This window comes from Xenopus tropicalis, chromosome 8, assembly GCF_000004195.4.
Source record: "Xenopus tropicalis strain Nigerian chromosome 8, UCB_Xtro_10.0, whole genome shotgun sequence".
Classification (NCBI taxonomy): domain Eukaryota; kingdom Metazoa; phylum Chordata; class Amphibia; order Anura; family Pipidae; genus Xenopus; species Xenopus tropicalis.
In genome coordinates this window covers 74,873,099-74,893,004 of record NC_030684.2, presented here as the reverse complement: position 1 = coordinate 74,893,004, position 19,906 = coordinate 74,873,099, and the positions used below count along the sequence as shown (strand labels likewise).

The following is a 19,906-nucleotide window of genomic DNA, read 5'->3' as shown; positions in this document are numbered from 1 at the left end:
ATGCTATTTGTTATGCAAGACAGCGCTTCTGTGTAGTACTGTAATCAAATGCTTTAGCAAAGTCTAAATAGATCACATACACTGCCATGCCAGAGTCTAGGTTTCTGCTTAGTCTGTTAAAATCTATTGTGCATAAAACTATGCTAGCACAAACACATAGTATTGTATGCTGAAGAGGTTTTAGCTCTCTGTCCGATATCAAGGTACCTCATGACCCACAAATTTACTGTGGTTTTAAAATGATACATTAACACTAACTCCCTTACTAACTCCCAAATATTGTTCAAGCGTAAGGTACCATTTTAGGTAACTAAAGGGCAGCACTACTCTTCTTAAAATTGCTAGGTCTTGCAGATTGCATGGGCAGCAGTATGGCAAAGAGCTCTGTAGTTTGTAAGTTTGAGGCAGAAAAAAAACATTGGAATGGAATTCCACCCAGAAGCATCATATAGACATTTTGTACAGCATTTTTCACGTTTTAATAGCCACGACTACGAACTTAAGATGGTGGTCTTGTCATCACTTGTTAAGGGGTTCAGTTTTAAAAAAAATTTGAGGTATAAAGTCTTCAGGAAGGCAGCCATGATTCTTCTTCCTTTTAGCTGCCAAGAGCTATGGGGTGTGGCAGGCACAGTATTAGGGGCAGAAAAATTACAGTGGTCATTACTAGCAATCTGGTGGTAATCAGAACAGAAACACCCACATTATAACTTCCATGGCATGTGAAAATAGCTGGCTGGAAGTGGGCTGCAGTGTGTGGCTTCAAAATTCTTTAGATACCTCTGTGCCTGTTGAGAAAAGTAAACAAATAAATCAAGAGTAACAACAAACACAAAGTGCATTACTGTGGCACTGACTGGGAATTTAAGACCACAACAATACTACTGGAGCAACTTTGATACATTAGTAACTTAGATAAGTTGTCATAAGGAAAACAAAAGTTTAGGGTGTAAGTGACATAAATGTATGTAATTCTCTAACCTATCTACTAATCAGGCATTAAAACACTTGTGAGAAACCTCCTCTATCCACTAGATACCACAGGTGCTGTCAATGACAATACCAGAAGTGATAACTAACCTCTCTGGGGATCTCCTGGATGTTAGGAAATATTTCCAACATGGATCCTTGTTTAAGCTGCATGTGGACAGCTCACAAGAGATAAACTAGTATAGGACTGTGACATAACTTATGAATATAACTTATTTGCATATTTTGTGTACAATAATTGCTTGTTCTCTGAAACAGACAAAAGCAATGATGATTGTAGGGTAGTAGGACACAACTAGGGTCATTCAGATTTGGGCCAAAAAGACACAAACTGCACTTTGAAAATAGAGAGTCCTATAAATTACTGCAGAATAGCAAAACTGAAACACATGACTTGCGTAAAGGATGTAAAAGAATTTATGGTTGAGACAAAACTAAGAAAAAGGTGAAAAACTCATCACATACTAGATACAATGCCAGTTGTTTTCTTCCTTCTGAGCTCATATCTTCACCTGGAAAAAAAATATGAACACATCACTCCTAAGTCTTGTCTTGCCTTGCCTTGCCTTGCCTTGCCTTGCCTTCCAACCATCCCAAACTGCAAAACTTACCCACACTCCATGGGAAAAGGCCTGTGTGTTCACTTTGATATGATTGCAAGACAGAGAGACACCAGTCATCTTCTACTCCATAATGGCTTTGCACAGAGGCTACACAAAAAATTGAATAATTTAACAATGGGTGAGAGGTTTTTAAAGTCTTTAATAAGAAAAATGTTGCCAGTGGTACCTAAGAATTAAGGTTGCTATTTAGCTTAAAAGTAACTAGCACCTCCAAGAAATTAATCAAGGAAAAACTAAACCGTATAATAGATGGGAAGTATATTAAAAGGGGAGTATACCCCTTGTTAATGTAAGTTCAGTATATAGGGCTTGTGCTGAACAAATATTTTGCCAATTGTTTTATCAAAACAAGTCAAGCAATACTTTATGTGTTAAATTTCCTGGTTCCAGCCAGGTAGATAATCAAATTATGAGTGCACAGCTAAACCACCAGCATAATGGCCAAATGTGGTACTTATGGTACTTTTTTTGTAAGCCAAAACAGGACAGTCACAACAAAGGGTTTTTTATCTCTAGTTAAACTTACTTGGCTTGCAGGGGAGTTTGTGAGTGGAAAAGCAAAACAATTCACATTTACTACTATATAATAACAAAAAGTGTAAAAATGTTGATTATTTTAATTAAAAATGTATTTTCAACATCATATTTATTTTGCTTGTGCTGAAAAAAGTGTATATAGGTGCTTACTCTGGAGTGTTTCTTCATGTGCGGCCACAGGCTGAGATACAGCCCACCAACTCGTATTTGTCTCTGCACTGACAGGCATGGCACTAGCCTGGTTGAAGACACACAGAGAAGATTTTGGCACTAAAATGGATACTCGAGCATTTCAACACCATAATCTGTTCTGTGCCTGCACCAAAACAGATACAGTGCCTGTCAGTGCAGAGAAACACAAGAGAATGAAAGACAATGGGCTGTTTCCTTGCCTGCCAAATCTGGCACTACCCATAGGTGTTGTTTACTGCCCCTCTGTAGTTTAATGAGCATTTCTGCCAATCATAAAGACTAGGATGTTTACTTGTCCCTGGAAGTACTTCTTAAAGGTAAAAATAGAAATCCTTTTGGACAATGGCTTTAAAGAGAATAAGAGAAAAAGATAATATATAACATTTCAAATCAGACCTTCCTGTTCAGGTGTAGAACATGCCAGCCACTCCCTTACAACCCTCCTGCCCTCTTCAGACATTACTTTGGGGTAACTGTGGAAAAGAACACAGAAAGAAAGGATAAAGGGTAAAAGACATCAAAATAAACAGTGTAAAGGCACTTAATCAAGCTAATATCTACAGCAGGATTATATATATATTCCTACCCTCCCATATAGATTGTAAGCTCTACGGGGCAGGGACCTCCATCCTCTTGTGTCTTTGACTCTTAACTTATTGCAACTGTATCTTGTTATACTTTGTATGTATCTATTACCTTAATAACCCTGTTTGTATTAATGTATTCTACTGTACAGCGCTGCGTACATAAGTAGCGCTTTATAAATACAGATATACATACATACATACATACATACATACATACATACATATGTACGGAGGCTAATGGCATCTTGCACTTGAATTTTTACTTGGAGGCAAAATGGCAGAAACTGTCTCAGATAATAAAAATCAGTGGTACTGTGCATGACTGGCTGAAGACAAAAGACAACAAATTTCAGACAACAGTATTTAATGTGTGAGAAGTGTATTATCTATGATGCAATACAAGTCAATTTGCCTCTTTGCCTACTACCAAACACAACATGTGAGATCAGCAGTAAAATTGTCAAGGGCTACAATTGTAACACTGGATTTTGGATCAAATCTAAAGGCCGACAGTGCAACCTTTACTGTTTAATGGAAGGTTCCTCACCGCTGCTGAAGTAGAGCCATGAGCAAATCATTGCCTCTATTTGAGGAGACATCATCTGGGAGTCTGTGGAGCAGACACTTTATTAGATAATAATATTCATAACAAATTCAGATCCAATAACCACTTAAAGGAATACTGTTATGGGAAACGTGTTTTTTTCAAAACGCAAAACAAGTTAATAGAGCTTCTCCAGCAGAATCCTGCACTGAAATTTGTTTTTCAAAAGAGCAAACAGATTTTTGTAATATTTAATTTTGAAATTTCACATGGGGCTAGCCATGCTCCTCATTTTCTAGGGTGCCACAGCCACAAAGCTTGTGTTTTGATAAACTTCAGTACGCTGCAAGATGGAGCGATATCTCCCCCTCCCTTTCCCCCCCCCCCAGCAGCAGCTGATCAGCAGAACAATGGGAAGGTAGCAAGGTGCCCTGACACCTGTATTGCTAAAAGTGGTAGATATCAGAATGGCACTTAATAGCAAGAAACCCAAGTCCAGCTTGGGACTCCTCCAGTTACATGGGAGTAGGAGAAACAAGCGGTTACCTGAAAGCAGTTCTAATATGTAGCGCTGGCTCCTTCTGAAAGCTCAGACTCAGGCAAAATGCACTGAGATGGCTGCCTACACACCAATATTACAGCTAAAGAAATACATTTGTTGGTTCAAGAATAACATTTTAAATGGTAGAGTGAATTATTTGCTAAGTAAACAGTGTAATTTAGAAATAAAAAGTACACAATAAAAATCATGCCAGAATCCATTTAAATGTACTTACGTTGTTGTGATAATTTCATCTTTTGTTCTTCTGATTAATAGTACTGGGCCCTGATACCTGGAGGCAGGAGAGATTACATATCAGATGCAGTGGAATTTGTGCAAATTTCTGCAAACAGCATATACACACACACAGACCATTATTCAGAATACATTTCATCAAGAATACAGGCTTACACAGGCAGGACTGTCCTTTAAACCCCAGCCTGGGGTACTCTGCATATTGCACCTGTCCAAGATATATTTCTGCCAGTGTTGTGTCACCATTTTCTGAAAGGTTCCCAGTCCCATGCAGCAAACAAGCACTTGATCCCGACATTCAAACATGGACCACTGGGATCGGAACATGGCATTGTGGAACCTACAGAACTATACTATATAACTGCATGCATAAAGCTAGTGTAGGAGTCCCCTTAAGCATTATAAGAAAATGGACAGGAAAACTCCCTTCACATTTACTTTATTTTGGGAACACTTATATTTTAACAGTTCAGTTGGTTTCAGATAGCTTAACCAGAAATATTTTTAAATTGCTTTCTACTATTTATCTTTTTTCAAAGAACTGAAGTTTAAAAATGTCATTCTCCACCTTCACCTGTCTCCCTGGAGCAGCTCTGTAAGACAGAAGAAGTCACAGCCTCTGTAAACTGTTATTTTAAAAAAATTCTTATCTCTATCTCTGCTGAGCATAATCCCAGGCAGCTGTTAAAATTGCTAAAATATCTGCTAACATTCCACAAACGATGCTGAGAAATGTACCAACTAATGTTACAATAGTCCAGAGGCTGCGCTTGGATTGCTATGTTGTTTGACAGAAAGAAACAGCAAAGTTTTCAATTTAAGAAAAACAGTAAAAAAAGCAAGCAATAGAAAAACTTTATTCCTGGTGTACACAAGTGAACAGAAAAATCTGTTGAATACCTGAGGACTTTCTACACAGATCAGCATAAACTGAAATATATTTTTATTGATGACACTGCAATAACTATATGAAATATTTGGACCTACACCAAACTGGCTTTACATTTTCATTATTTTGATCTGCCTTATAACACGGATATATAACTAAGCAACATCTCTTAACCCCAAAAGACACATAGTTCATTTACTAAGGGACAGACAAGCCGATACATACTTATGGGTCACCATGCAGGTCAGATTGACAGTTCTTTAAGTGTTAATCTGCAGGGGAAGTTCAAACTTATAGCTCATATTTGTGCCTCCTGTGGTATGAGAATTTACCTGCAAAGTTGCTCTGCATTGTTTAGGTTTAAATACTTCCTTACTGTTCTGGTAACCAGACCTCCTGGAAAGTAAAGAGCAGGAAATTATTTTTAAAAAGAGACAAATATGAAGTAAATATGAAGTAGAGAAAGAAACAGAAACCAAAAGGAAAAAAAAAAAAACCAGAAGTGTATATTTCCTTATACTTACTCCAACTTTCTGGCATCACTTTCAGAGCGAGGGGCACAAGGTCATCAAAGGAGGCATCAAGAACGATAGCACTTAAATCTGGGTAGGACATGGCAGCCCAGGTAGCTGTAAAAGACAGGACAGTCCAAAATAAGACAAGGGTGAGGGTAAAAGGTAAATCTATACCTTACATAGACACATTACACATACATAATGTGAGTGTACAAACGTACACATACATACACAGTACTCCCGCTTGTACCCTTTGCGCTACCATGTCCCCTCTCTCACCTGTGAAACCGCCGATAGACCACGCATATACAATAATATCTTGCAGTTGAAATCCAAGTTTGTACAGAGCATATTGGATCACCACATCCATTGCATTTGCCTCATTCTGTGGGAAAGGAACACCCTGAAGAAGGAAAAGAATATTAGATTAAATATGTAGAAGTAAGAATCATTTACCAGTGCATAAATCACTAGATTACACATACATCTATGCTATCAACTAATCTACTGGTGCAAACCACCTCCATTACCTCCACTCTTTATGCTATACACCCAAATACTGTAATACAGACTCTCCAAAAAAACAATGTTTTCGCCCAATAAAACATAATTATAAAAACAATGATTTTTTTAATCCCTTGAGAACTATATGTATTTGTGCAGAACACATGAAACCCCATCTGTATAATGATCTGTATAACCAAATGTTCACATTATATTTTTAGGCTTCTACATTAGGCATATTTTTCATCAAAAGCATGTTTTCAGTCTATGCTACAATTCCAGTAAACTGTATCCACCATCAGGGTGAATGTTCTGTACAGGCACCTGAAGGCCCAGGTCAACAGCATTCTTTTTAGCTCAGTGCTGGCAGTGGAGCTCAGGGATAGTGGGGGAACCCCACTCCTAACCAATAATTACTTGTGTATAGACTGTGTTAGGCATGCACCAATTTGGTAGAAGAGTGTGGCATGCCTAGGGCACCACAACATTCAACTAATATAATCTGAACTGGTTTGCTAATAACCAGAATTAGCTTGCTGAGCCTTTGAGTGAAGTAACCTGACTTAGCAACCTGTTATTGTTTACTTTTCACAATTTAAAATGTATGGATTCAAAGTAATTACATAACTTACTGTACTACCAGCAAATCCAGGATGATTCCAGCCAAGGACTGAATAGCCAGCTGCAAAACAGTGAAACCAAGCATTACAAAAAAGGCAGGCCCATATTCATATGCTGCAGCAACAATTTCTCTGTTAAAAATTGTGCCAATCAACTATACAAAAAGCAAACAAACATACTATAGGTTATTTAGCTTTAAATTCCTAAAATATACTAACAAAAGGTCAGACAGTAGGATAGCATTTGCCAGTGCTGAGCAGTTGGCTGTGGTTATCTAGGTTAAACAGTGCAGCCCTTCATTGTTCTCTGTCGGCTTTTAAGAGAGCAAGCATCTCTAGAATAAGTATTTTTTTATCTTGGTGCTAGTATGCCATTACAAGTTAAGCATATATAAGCATTATATAAGCATTTATATAGAAAATTGCATATATAATACAGTTCTGACAAATTATATTTCATTATTTTAAGCATTTGTAAGTACTCTGCTATGGCTTTCATCATAAGAAATAAAATACATAAGAAAATTAGCTTGCGAAGAGAATGCATAGATTGCTAGGTTTGCAAACATACTAAAGAAAAGAATGTCAACGGTGAAAGTCACTATTGCTGCAAACGCAGTTAAATGTGTGCTATAGCAAAATAAAGGTAAGATTGTAAACTTACAGACAAATCCTTTTCTTGTAAGGCTGTGATGACAGTGCAGATAGATAGGAGCAGTCCTTGTGTGTTTAGTCAGGACAAAGCAATCAAAATCTTTACTCCTCCCTCCATGCTCACTGCACCCCTCTCACCATGTCTGAACATGGAGAAAATATTACAGGCCTACAAGAAAGAGACTTATCAGTAAGCAAAAAGTACCTGCTATAAGGAGGAGAGAGGCTGGCATACATTTAAGAAATCTTGTGCAGTATTAGGGACTGCTCTGTCAGATGGAGCTGATTTGAACTATCCAGTACTTGCAAGCACAATAATAATTAGTTTATGATTCTGCCAACATCTTCTGAACTAACACTCTCCCCTATTATACGAACAACAGTTGCATTTAATCTAAATCATACTAATTCAATAAACGTAAATGTTATACTTGACTAGAAACTTAAATCTGACCTTCCAGTGGTGTGGAGACACAGCCGATTTCATAGAATCCAGCATTCCCCTCGCAGCATATAACCTTAATAAAAAAACCAAATATTAAATTGGAAACATAAGAAGGACTGTGTGACTAAGGGAGTTTTGATTTTGGCTACTTGTCCCAGGAAAAGTATGGGAAAAATGCTGGGAATCAATATAAACTGGTTATCAAAATGCCCAGGGCTCCTTAGTCTTTTGGGTAGGAGATTGTTAAAACAGAAAGTGAAATATACATTGGTATTGGGCAAGCACAAACAACTCTTACCAGCTTAGCTCCTTTGTTGTCTCCTAAGTGCCTGCGGTCTACAAATATTGTATCTATCTCATTCCCATCACATGCCAGCAGCTTGGCTCGCCTTCCATTATACTAAAAAGAGGGATAAAGGAGTAAATATGACCATGTAGTGGTTGTTACATGGATAATGTGAGACACACCTGTGTGGAGCACATATGTAAAAAGGCAAAATGACACAAATAGAATTTGGAATGGAAAGAAAGTGGCTATACAAAGTAGTCTCTCACCTCCTCCACTAGACGGGCCTGCCCTTGCAACAACATGGGCATGAGAGCCTTCTGTAATAGGTATACTGAGCCAGGGTACAACATACGCCTGCCAAATGAGTGAGCTACTGCATAACTGAGAGGAAAGGGGATAATTAAAATATTGCATTTATTAGATTACTTACCTACTCTGAATCAAGCAAGAAACATATGCAGAAACCAAAACTACAAGAAGAAGCATTTGCACATAGAATTCCATACTATACTGTGCATTCCTCAAAGGATGTAAATTGCATATGGTCACTAAATATTTCTAATGTTTCCAAGAACTGTTATTATATCCAACATATAGCTTAACAATTCATTATAAGACAATGTTTTGTCTCCCTATGACATCATTCTGGTTTTTAGCTGATTAATACTGGTTACATCAAACAAGTGTCTAAACTACCTAAACAGGTCATAAGTTGGCCTGGCTTTGTATGTGCACATGCATGTATCAAGGGTCAATCCAGAATAAAAAAAGAGTGGCCTCTATTATCTCAGTCCTGAATTATACCAATATAAAAAACTATTTACAAACCCTCCTTGGTAATTCCATTTGTACAGAACCAAAATATAAAAGGATGGAGGCACATGAACCCTGTCAGCTGTTATATACTTAACTAATAAATCACTCCGTGTTTGGCTGAATACTTATGTATAGATATATGTATGTATATCTAAATAGAAAGAAATCGCTCACACACAGGGACTTGATACAAAAGAAAAAAGTGTTTTTATTGAAAAAATTCCAACGTTTCAAGCACAACCAGTGCTCTTCCTCAGGGACAAACCACTCTGGTTTCTATTATATATTTGTTTTTGACCTGCACCAAGGGCATTTGGACTTGTATAGGGTGTGCTCCTCCCTGTGTACTATATATTATATAAATATATACATACACACACTTTTTATAGTAGAATTTGATTTCCTTTGTGCCATATTAATTAGAAGAATGGCAAAGCTGTTACCTGGTAATCTGACATGGTAATTTTTGAATCCTCTGTAACACATTGTCTGTAGTCCCACGTGGACGAGGATCTGGCTTGAGTAAAGGAACTCCCCCAAGTGGGCCTGTGCTTTTAAGATCTTTGCTGTAGACATAAAAATCATATTAGGGGGCCCTTAATATGCGCTTTGGATAAATTCTGTTACTGTGCTTGTACAAATAAAATAAATGTTGCAAATGCTTCTTCAAAAACCTTAGTCTATATCAAATTCAGGGAGCAAAAGACCATGGGCAGTGCAGTGCTATGTACAAAAGTGCATGTAATTTGCATAGAGTAAAAATACAGAAAGCTCTTATTTTTTTGTTGTGCCTTATGTCAACACTTCTTGCACAAAGAAAGCCTGTACTCTATACCTGCAGAGACCAGTCATTAAATAAAGCCTTGAGACTTTTTTTCCAACTAAATAACACACTTATAGGGAGCAAGATAATGCCTATGAACATCTCAAGTGATAACCATAAAACAAGGGTGCAATATAGCCATATATTTAGAGAAAAGAACTCATTTTACATTTATATTTTGTAGACACTTGTGTCAAGCTGCAGGATAAAAAAAAATATGCAGAAATTCAGGCACATATAGAAAAAAACATGTCATTTTGCCCTTGTGCATTGCCATCAGCCCTGTTAGTAAACATGCCCTCCATCTATAAACAGATGTCCAACTTGGTGTATATACTTTCCATGCATTAGCATAACAAGTTTGTAGATGTGGACCACTGTATGCCAAATAACTAAATCCATACCTGCTTGCTTCATTCCACTGAAAATCCACTGGCCAGCTGTGAAAGTCAAAATTATAGCTGGAGAGCAATTTCTGTTGATTAAAATAATGCAAGTAGTGGTTACTGCTGTGATTGCATACTATGGGAATTCAGTATTTATATCAAAGTATTGGCAAGCCAGTGGCAACAAACAGGCCCCTAACCTAGGCCAGAACACAAATATGTAAAATTAATCATATAAACAGTAGAACAGCAGCCACCAACATGTCTTGCTTTGAACCAAACAACTGCCTCACAACAAAGAGAACAGAATGATGTGAACTTAAAATAACTTCTTCAGCACTTAAACCTTTCTATTTTTTAAGGCAATAAGATGGAATTTCTCAGTGAACATCTTGCAGCTTAAAAACAGTGCCACTGTCTCATTGATCAGCCATATATCAGACAATAACTGCCAAAAGCATTTCTTTGCCCAAATGGCCTTATTTAACAAATGGGTATATTATTTCACAAAATTGCTAAAAATGTAATGATAGTAATATGTATTTCTACAGAAGGGTACCAAGCACAGCAGACAAGTGATTATCATGACCATAATTTGCCACTAATATTCTAATATATGGTTTAATAAACCATACTAATTGATCTGGATTGCAACTCTGAACTGCAGGACTAAAATAGGAAATTGTGTGTGAGATAGAAAGGCCTTGGAAAAACCTCAATCAAGTAAAAAATTAATAACAGTGATTCTCTCATTTTTAATGCAGCTTGGGAACTTGGTACATCAACAACATTAAGGCAATACGTAGCTGTCAGTCAATGAATGCAATTGTAAGCTCTGCAATGCTTACACAACAGCCCACTTAATGCACTGGGATTGGGGGATGTGCTGTAACCACACTAGGGGGTGAATCTTATCATAGCGACCTAGCTTGTATTTTTATGCATAAGCGCTTACACACGTACTTCTGCGTCTGACATTTTTTCAGCACTAGAGCGACAGTAAATTTTAGTTTTTTTGCCTGTAGTCCCTTCCCTTGTTAGTGGGTATAATACTGATTTCACTTTCCATAACTGAAGTCGGCTGGATAGGAAACTTCAGCGACTTTGGCAAATCGCGGCGCCGCGTATGCCATATAAACCGCATAAACTGGGCCTTTGTAATGCACATCTGTGATCACGATAAATTAATTCATGTGCAAAGATCATTTACTTATACAAGTGCAGTGTGCAAAGTGCAATATCAGACAAATTGCCATATCTTTCACACAGAACACGGTTTTCCCCACCAGTCCAACATATTTGCAGCTGCTTGGTGCATTAAAATGAGTACAAATGCACCTAAATTTTAAAGCAAATCAAACAAACTTGTGCTGAAAATTTTAAGTCAGGATGTCATAATTTCTGGCACTTGCTGTCAAAATGTATTATTATAATTAGGTGCAAGTCTGCTGCATCTATTGGGAACCTTAAAGCTAGTGCGACCTACAAAGCTGGGCAGAAGCACAGGCATCGAGCACCACTGTACTGTGCCAATGTACTGAAGTGCGAGGACTCAAGGCCGTGTTTATTTTTGCTGTGGCAACTGACAACTGTGGTTGAGGTAGTAAATGTGCCCTAGTATATTTTACAACAGTGTTTGTGCCAAGTTTTTGGGAAAATACTTGTGTATATAAATATGCACCACAAAATACTTTGTTATTAAGGTTAAATGCTGCAGTTTTGGATGTTATCCCCATACAGTTATATGTACCTGGCAATATGCTAGAGAAGGGCTACTTGTTAGTGTATATCTGTGTATTTATGTATGCTCTGCTTTGTCTTTTGCAACTAAGCACCAGAGGAAACATTGTAGTATCTGAAGGATATATTGCAGCATTCTTGAATAAACATCACAGACTGTAAGTTCTAATTTAAGAATGCAAGTCAAAATTTAAAAAGCATACTGCCCAATAGTCCTCCTATTGCTTAGTAAAAACGCCACACTTTTGGCTCACCTAATCAAATATTTACTCAGTCACACTTACTTCACATTTTCTAGAACAGGAAGCCATCTCTAAAAAGGTATTCTCCCTTCCTTTCCCTCCTTGCTTCATACTGCACATGTGTTTCATTCCCTCCCCCCCTCCCCTCTGGCAGATCCGCTTCTGATTGGCTGGTGGGTATGTGTAGCTCAGAACAGCAGACAGGATCAAGTTACACACATGCTCAGAGAATAGGAAGGCTGCCGCTGGCAGCCTACAGGAAGGACAGAGATATTTCAGTGATCTCACTGTAGTCTTCACACTGCTGTAGCCTGCCAGCACCATATCTCAGAGAAGCAAGCAGGGATCTGGGAATTTAGATATGCAGTAAGTACTTAAAAAGAATGCCTTTAGACTTACTTTAATTTATATTAACCTTTCATTGTCCTTTAAATCTACTAAAAGGTAATTTAAACATTAAATGAATTTAACAGGATTGTTTTGCCTTCAATAAGAATTATTTTTATCTTAGTTGGAATCAAGTACAGTACAAGTTACTGTTTTATTATTACAAAGAAAAAATAAACATGTTCTACATTTCTGAATTACTTGATTAAAAGGAGAAGGAAAGTCATTTCGGCATTTTACTGCCAATAGATTAGCCACATTAGAGCCACCTAGAATGCTATATTTATTCTGCAGAAAGCTTTAACATACAGTGGCTTTCAAAAGTATTTGGCCCCCTTGAACTTTTCCACATTTTGTCACATTACAGCCACAAACATGAATCAATTTTATTGGAATTCCACGTGAAAGACCAATACAAAGTGGTGTACACGTAAGAAGTGGAACGAAAATCATACGATTCCAAACATTTTTTACAAATAAATAACTGCAAAGTGGGGTGTGCGTAATTATTCAGCCCCCTGAGTCAATACTTTGTAGAACCACCTTTTGCTGCAATTACAGCTGCCAGTCTTTTAGGGTATGTCTCTACCAGCTTTGCACATCTAGAGACTGAAATCCTTGCCCATTCTTCTTTGCAAAACAGCTCCAGCTCAGTCAGATTAGATGGACAACGTTTGTGAACAGCAGTTTTCAGATCTTGCCACAGATTCTCGATTGGATTTAGATCTGGACTGTGACTGGGCCATTCTAACACATGGATATGTTTTGTTTTAAACCATTCCATTGTTGCCCTGGCTTTATGTTTAGGGTCGTTGTCCTGCTGGAAAGTGAACCTCCGCCCCAGTCTCAAGTCTTTTGCAGACTCCAAGAGGTTTTCTTCCAAGATTGCCCTGTATTTGGCTCCATCCATCTTCCCATCAACTCTGACCAGCTTCCCTGTCCCTGCTGAAGAGAAGCACCCCCAGATCATGATGCTGCCACCACCATATGTGACAGTGGGGATGGTGTGTTCAGAGTGATGTGCAGTGTTAGTTTTCCGCCACACATAGTGTTTTGCATTTTGGCCAAAAAGTTCCATTTTGGTCTCATCTGACCAGAGCACCTTCTTCCACATGTTTACTGTGTCCCCCACATGGCTTGTGGCAAACTGCAAACGGGACTTCTTATGGTTTTCAGTTAACAATGGCTTTCTTCTTGCCACTCTTCCATAAAAGGCCAACTTTGTGCAGTACACGACTAATAGTTGTCCTATGGACAGATTCCCCCACCTGAGCTGTAGATCTCTGCAGCTCGTCCAGAGTCACCATGGGCCTCTTGGCTGCATTTCTGATCAACGCTCTCCTTGTTCGGCCTGTGAGTTTAGGTGGACGGCCTTGTCTTGGTAGGTTTGCAGTTGTGCCATACTCCTTTCATTTCTAAATGATCGCTTGAACAGTGCTCCGTGGGATGTTCAAGGCTTTGGAAATCTTTTTGTAGCCTAAGCCTGCTTTAAATTTCTCAATAACTTTATCCCTGACCTGTCTGGTGTGTTCTTTGGACTTCATGGTGTTGTTGCTCCCAATATTCTCTTAGACAACCTCTGAGGCCGTCACAGAGCAGCTGTATTTGTACTGTCATTAGCACTCATCAGGCAATGTCTATGGGCAACTGACTGCACTCAGACCAAAGGGGGCTGAATAATTACGCACACCCCACTTTGCAGTTATTTATTTGTAAAAAATGTTTGGAATCATGTATGATTTTCGTTCCACTTCTCACGTGTACACCACTTTGTATTGGTCTTTCACGTGGAATTCCAATAAATTTGATTCATGTTTGTGGCTGTAATGTGACAAAATGTAAAAAATTTCAAGGGGGCCGAATACTTTTGCAAGCCACTGTACCCGAGTAAAGAGCCCTAGAAGCTCCCTCCTGGTATCTTAGCATACTTAGTGAACGTATAATGCCTGCCTTGCTTCATCTTTGCAATGTGACATGGAGCTTTTTCAGGGGCTTAATATTTCAGTTGCTGAAAAATCCCCCAACAGCACTTGTCAGGACATTGTTGCATGAAAAGCTGCACAACTGCTTTTTCAAACAACTGTCACCTAATAAGCACAATTCATAGGCAGAACAAGAGAGAATGTATGAAAAAAGTTATGTTGAAATGAGGTTTAGGAATTAGCCACTCCCTCTTAAAAATATGTAACAATAAACCATAATCTCTCAGATATGCTTACTCAAATATCAAGGCACTTATGTTAATACTGCAAACCCATTTTTTTAGTTGCAGTCTCCACCCATCACACACACCATAATACTTATGTATCACATATTTAAAAAAACACAGCACCTGGAACTTGGAAATTACAGTTGTAATTAAATGGCATACAGGCAGAAAAAGCACCTATGCAACACAGGCATGCTCTAGCACCTTACTTTGTTCTCTGGGTTGTTTTCTATCTTGGTTCTCTCTAAAATGTAAATAAACTGAATATAATGAGGGTTGCTCCATCTGCCAATACCTGCAGGGAAAGACAGTACAATGTAAAAAGTGATAAGTTGCATTTTTCCACATCATCTGACTGGGGCCATTTGGCCACATGAGAACCTTATGCGTAATCAGTCCAGTTATGTTGATGGCCAGATCACATCTGAACTGCATACTCATAAAGAGGTCATCAGCAGATAAAATCAAACTAAGATCCACTGTCATAATTTAGTAAAACTACTAAACATGAGGCTTAGCAATGAAGTTGCTAAACCCCACCAATCTATATATAACTAGCTATAAGTGTCTTATACATCATTAAAGGGAAGAATTTAATTGCTAATGCAGGATCAGCATTCTTATAAAGCAGTGTGTAAAATAGTAAGTACACGTAGCTCTGTTTTTTAATCATGCTTTGTCCTATAGTTTTCCTTACCTCTCAAGCACACAACCCCTGCCAGCAGAAGTAGAAATGTCAGACCATATTGTCCAAGGGGAACCAATCGGGACATGTTCAGATAACCTGAAACCCAAAAAGATGATTGTCAGCACAGAGATATCAAAAGCACAGATCTAACTACATCAGGCATTTTTGTAAAGGGAAATAACAAAAATTAAACAAAAAAGTTAAATAACATTCTACATACACATGTTTTTTCAGAAGACTGGAAGTACAGAAAAGGAGGCAGAAGAGCTGAACATAAGAGATGGCATGTCAAGAAAGCAGTACCAATAGAATTAAAAAAATGAGTGCATAATCAGTAGTTAAGACAACTGAATAGGTTAAAATTAGTATTAAGAAGGAAAATATTGGGAAAGTCATACAAACAAGCATAAATACAGTGTTAAAGCACCCAAAACAACACCCCACTTACTTACACTATAATCACAAGTCAGGCACTTCTGCCAGTGCTTATTAGGTGACAGTTGTTCGAAAAAGTAGCTGTGCACCCTTTATAAGCAACAATCTCCTGACAATTGCTGATATAACCAATTGTCAGGTAATTGCAATGTTAGTCTGTAGTAGGGATTTTTTTCAGCAACTGAAAGGTTAAGCCCCTGAAAAACTCCATGTCACATTGCATTAACTTTGGGACATTATGCACATCAGTCTGAGCTCACAGTGACTGTACAATGAAAGAGTTAATGGTTAGTTGTTTGAAGGATGGTTTGAAAAGCTGTTGGATGGATAACTGGCTGTCATTATTAATCAACTTAAAGACAGAAAAAAAGACATCCAGTGTATGTAATTTAGCGCTAAAGCAGCTAATATAGCAGTGCTACACACAGAACATTTATTGGTTACAATACCAAAGAAACCAAAGATATTTGCTAGTGCCTCATGGCCCCTATGCTCTGTTTCCATATGCATGCATTTTGCACTATATCAGACTATATCTCTGATGAAGCCCCCAATGGTGGGAAACGTATAAGTAGGGCGGAGCATGGGGGCCATGTGGCACTAGGAAGTGACTATGGTCATTTGGTATGGTATGCATTTTTTACTGAATTTTTTTAATTTGATCTGTAGCCAATAAATATTCTGTGTGTTGCACTGCTGTGTTGTTGTTGTTGTTTATCTGGAGAATTATGGGGTATCCAGTATGGAATAATTATTTTTTCCTACTTTTTAAAAAAAATAAAAAAAAAATAAAAATGTATTTAACACCAATACACTGGACCCCAGGTACCCATTTAAATCACATTACTGATAACTGCCAAAGCATTATGGTGTCCCAGTATACCCAAGCAAAACCAAGAGCTGTGCAATTTTGCTAGTCAACACCTTTTTTGTCTGTGGCAGTTCTGTAGAAATCTGCAGCAAAATAGTAACACCATCATTACAAATTGTATAATCACATCATCAAATAACAGCTTCCATATGTGTACGCTAAGAAAGTTTGTGGATAATTTTTCACCTTTATGGCAGCGAACACAACACAAACTATATTAATTACTGTATTGATTGCATGTTGACAAGATTCCATACCTTTTCTGTACATATAGCAGATAGCAAGAGGGGATGAATAATAGGAAATGGTCCACAAGACTGAAACCTAATGGGGATAGAAAAAACCCAACAGCATAAAATACCATTATTTTAATGTAAAAGTGTTTTTATCTAGTCCTATCAATAACCAACTACAGCAATAGGAATTCCATACGTACCCAAGCTAAAATGCTATCTGTGTGTTTCTCCAGTGCTCGTGGCTGATAAAAAGACTCCTTTAAAGAAACAATAATTGGTAAGGAATACAAGACAATATGCTATTAACAGTAAAAAATAATGCAAAATATAATCTCAACTTTATTCTTAAACCCAGCCAAGTAAAATATTTATTACAAATACATAACTAAAAGTCAGATTTGAACACAACCAGCCAAAGCTAACATTTAGCTCTAAAGTGATGCTTACTGCAGGTCTACACTAATATCCTCTTTAAAAGGTTAAATATTTTAAATGTAAAACAGAGTACTTGTAATGATGAAAGTTTTATACAAACCCTATTCTACTATACAAACTATTCTACTCCTCTTCAGCTTGAAACTGTAAGTATTATGTGGTCACTAGAGCCATCCCAGTGTCCATGCAAATGACTATTCTCCATGTGTATAACCTTGTATTTTAAACTGGCCATTAAAAATGGAGGATTTGCAAGGTACAAATCGGTTCCTATCCTCCCTCCTAAGGATACCGTAACAGAACAAGCCCAAAGTAAAGGTCCATGCAAGTAGCCCATTGGGGCAGATGACTACAAATGAAATTTATTATGAATCTTTAAATAACATCAAAATAGGTTGTAAATAGCAAATAATTTTTTAGCCTAATTTCACTCTAACTGGCCATCAGCCTTGCATCCTAGCAATATATAAGGCATATATATTGGTTTTATATATAGTGTTATTCTGAGACAACTTGCAACTGGTCTTCATTTTTTATTACTGCTAGTTTTTTTTTATTATTTTACTTTTTGTTCCACAGCTCTCCAGTTTGAAATTTCAGCAGTTGTCTGGTTACTAGGGTCCAATTTACCTTAGTAACCAGGGAGTGGTTTGAGAGAGTGACTGCTATATGAATATCAGAGGGGCTGAGTAGAAAGATAAGTAATAAAAGCAGTGATAAAAATAAAATTGTAGCCTCAGAGAGCCCCATTTGAAAGCTGGAAAGAGGCAGAAGGTGGTACATAATTTCGGAAACTATAAACAATAAAAAATGAAGACCAACTGAAAAGATGCATGGAACTGGCTATTTTATAACACATTAAAAGTTAACTTAAATGTGAACCAGCCCTTTAATATCCTAATACCACATCTCCAAACCCAGAGCTGTCAGCCAACCCTAGATCACGAGGGAGATAATGATCCAGTCCTTCGTTATTTTAGGCCTGAATATCTCTTCACACTAAGGGGCATATTTAAAAAACGGCGTTATAACGCATAAAATTACGCCGCCGTTCACGGTGTAAAATTCAGCGTACTTAGGTACTGGCTGCTATTTCTGCATTGCGTAAAACCGCAGTGTATACGGAGTTCTTTCTTACGGAAATGACAGCGAAAGCGTGAATGTAATTTAGCGCATGCGTGTTCTATTTCAAGCTATTGTTTTCATTTATAGGTTGGTTAAAAACGGCGTTATTTATTAAAGTTTCCGCAAGTTGTTTTCATTGGTTGGTTAAAAACGGCGTTATTAATTTAATTTATATAAAACGTGATAATTACACCCATTGAAATGAGCGTAAAATTTGCGTACGCCACCGGCATAAAATTTGCTTACGCCGCTGGCGTACGCGCGGAAATGAATAAGATCGCCAGGCTATTTTCCGCGATGGCGAATAACGGCGGGAAAAGACGCGGTTGAAGAACGTCGGAATTAATGACGCAAGTTTAGGTTTACACCGCGTTTAACGACGAAAAAACGGCGTAAATCCTTTTACGCGCTTCAATAAATATGACCCTAAATGACAAAATGAAATAAGGTGTTAAAAAGGCCTGCAGCAGCTCATTATCTCCCACATGACATGGTTTGGGTGACAGCTCTGCAGGGACTGGCTGTGCCTGAATACTGCGCTACCTTTCTAAGTTTCTATATTAGTCCAATGAAATAAGTACACATGCGCCCCTACCTGGTACATACAGTATGCGCAGGATACAACTGAACCGTAACATTATACAGGCTCATTGTTAGGTAATGGGCCCAATGTCAACTCTCATTTAAAGTGGCCCTGCCTATTGAAAGGTCTACCTAAACAACATGGAGGAATACATCTCATATTCCCTCACCCAGGAAACCCCGGGCTCTTCCTCCTCCTGGCCCCGTCCTCTAATCGCCGCCGTCCTTCCGTTTTGCCGATACACTCGGTAGAGCCGTGGGCCCTTCACACACAGATACAGCAGGGCCATTCCCCTTACACATCTCCGAATTAAGCCATCCCCCACCGGCCCCCCAGCAGCCGCCATTCCAGCGATATCAGCACTTTATGTGACTCCCTCAAGCAACTAGCAGCTCACGTTATGAGGGTCACCGGCAGGAGAATGAATATGTTGTGCTTCTAGGCGCTCGTCCAATCAGCTGACAAGAAGCCTGTGAAACGGTAAAGTCCAGCGACAGATGGGCGGGACTCCACTAATAAGGAAGGGAAGCCGATTCGACAAAATACATGCAAAGGCGTGTCCTTGAGAAGGCGGGGCTTTTATTAGTGTCGCTTAGAGATAGGAAGCAAGGAAATGTACTAGCTTCTATATCATGCTAGATATTGTATCTGATAAGTTAATACTTGTTCCAGGCTTGTAAAAGCATTTACTTTTATTGGTTGGTCGTACGTATTGTATTCTGTACGAATTCTCTACTCATTTTTC

At 38.2% G+C, this 19,906-nt stretch overlaps 1 protein-coding gene across 1 annotated transcript; it reads right to left on the bottom strand.

Annotated features, from left to right (window-relative positions):
• Positions 1–455: 455 nt before the first annotated feature.
• Positions 456–19,634, bottom strand: abhd16a (abhydrolase domain containing 16A). Its single transcript, NM_001006773.2, is given in 20 exon segments — positions 456–788; positions 1,456–1,502; positions 1,602–1,700; positions 2,739–2,815; positions 3,477–3,539; positions 4,250–4,306; positions 5,491–5,554; positions 5,683–5,787; positions 5,953–6,076; positions 6,810–6,859; positions 7,906–7,969; positions 8,195–8,296; positions 8,452–8,566; positions 9,445–9,567; positions 10,229–10,299; positions 14,998–15,083; positions 15,486–15,572; positions 17,040–17,106; positions 17,219–17,275; positions 19,331–19,634. Coding segments are annotated over 20 exon segments (1,719 nt in total). The 5' UTR covers positions 19,508–19,634; the 3' UTR covers positions 456–704.
• Between the last annotated feature and the right edge of the window lie 272 nt (positions 19,635–19,906).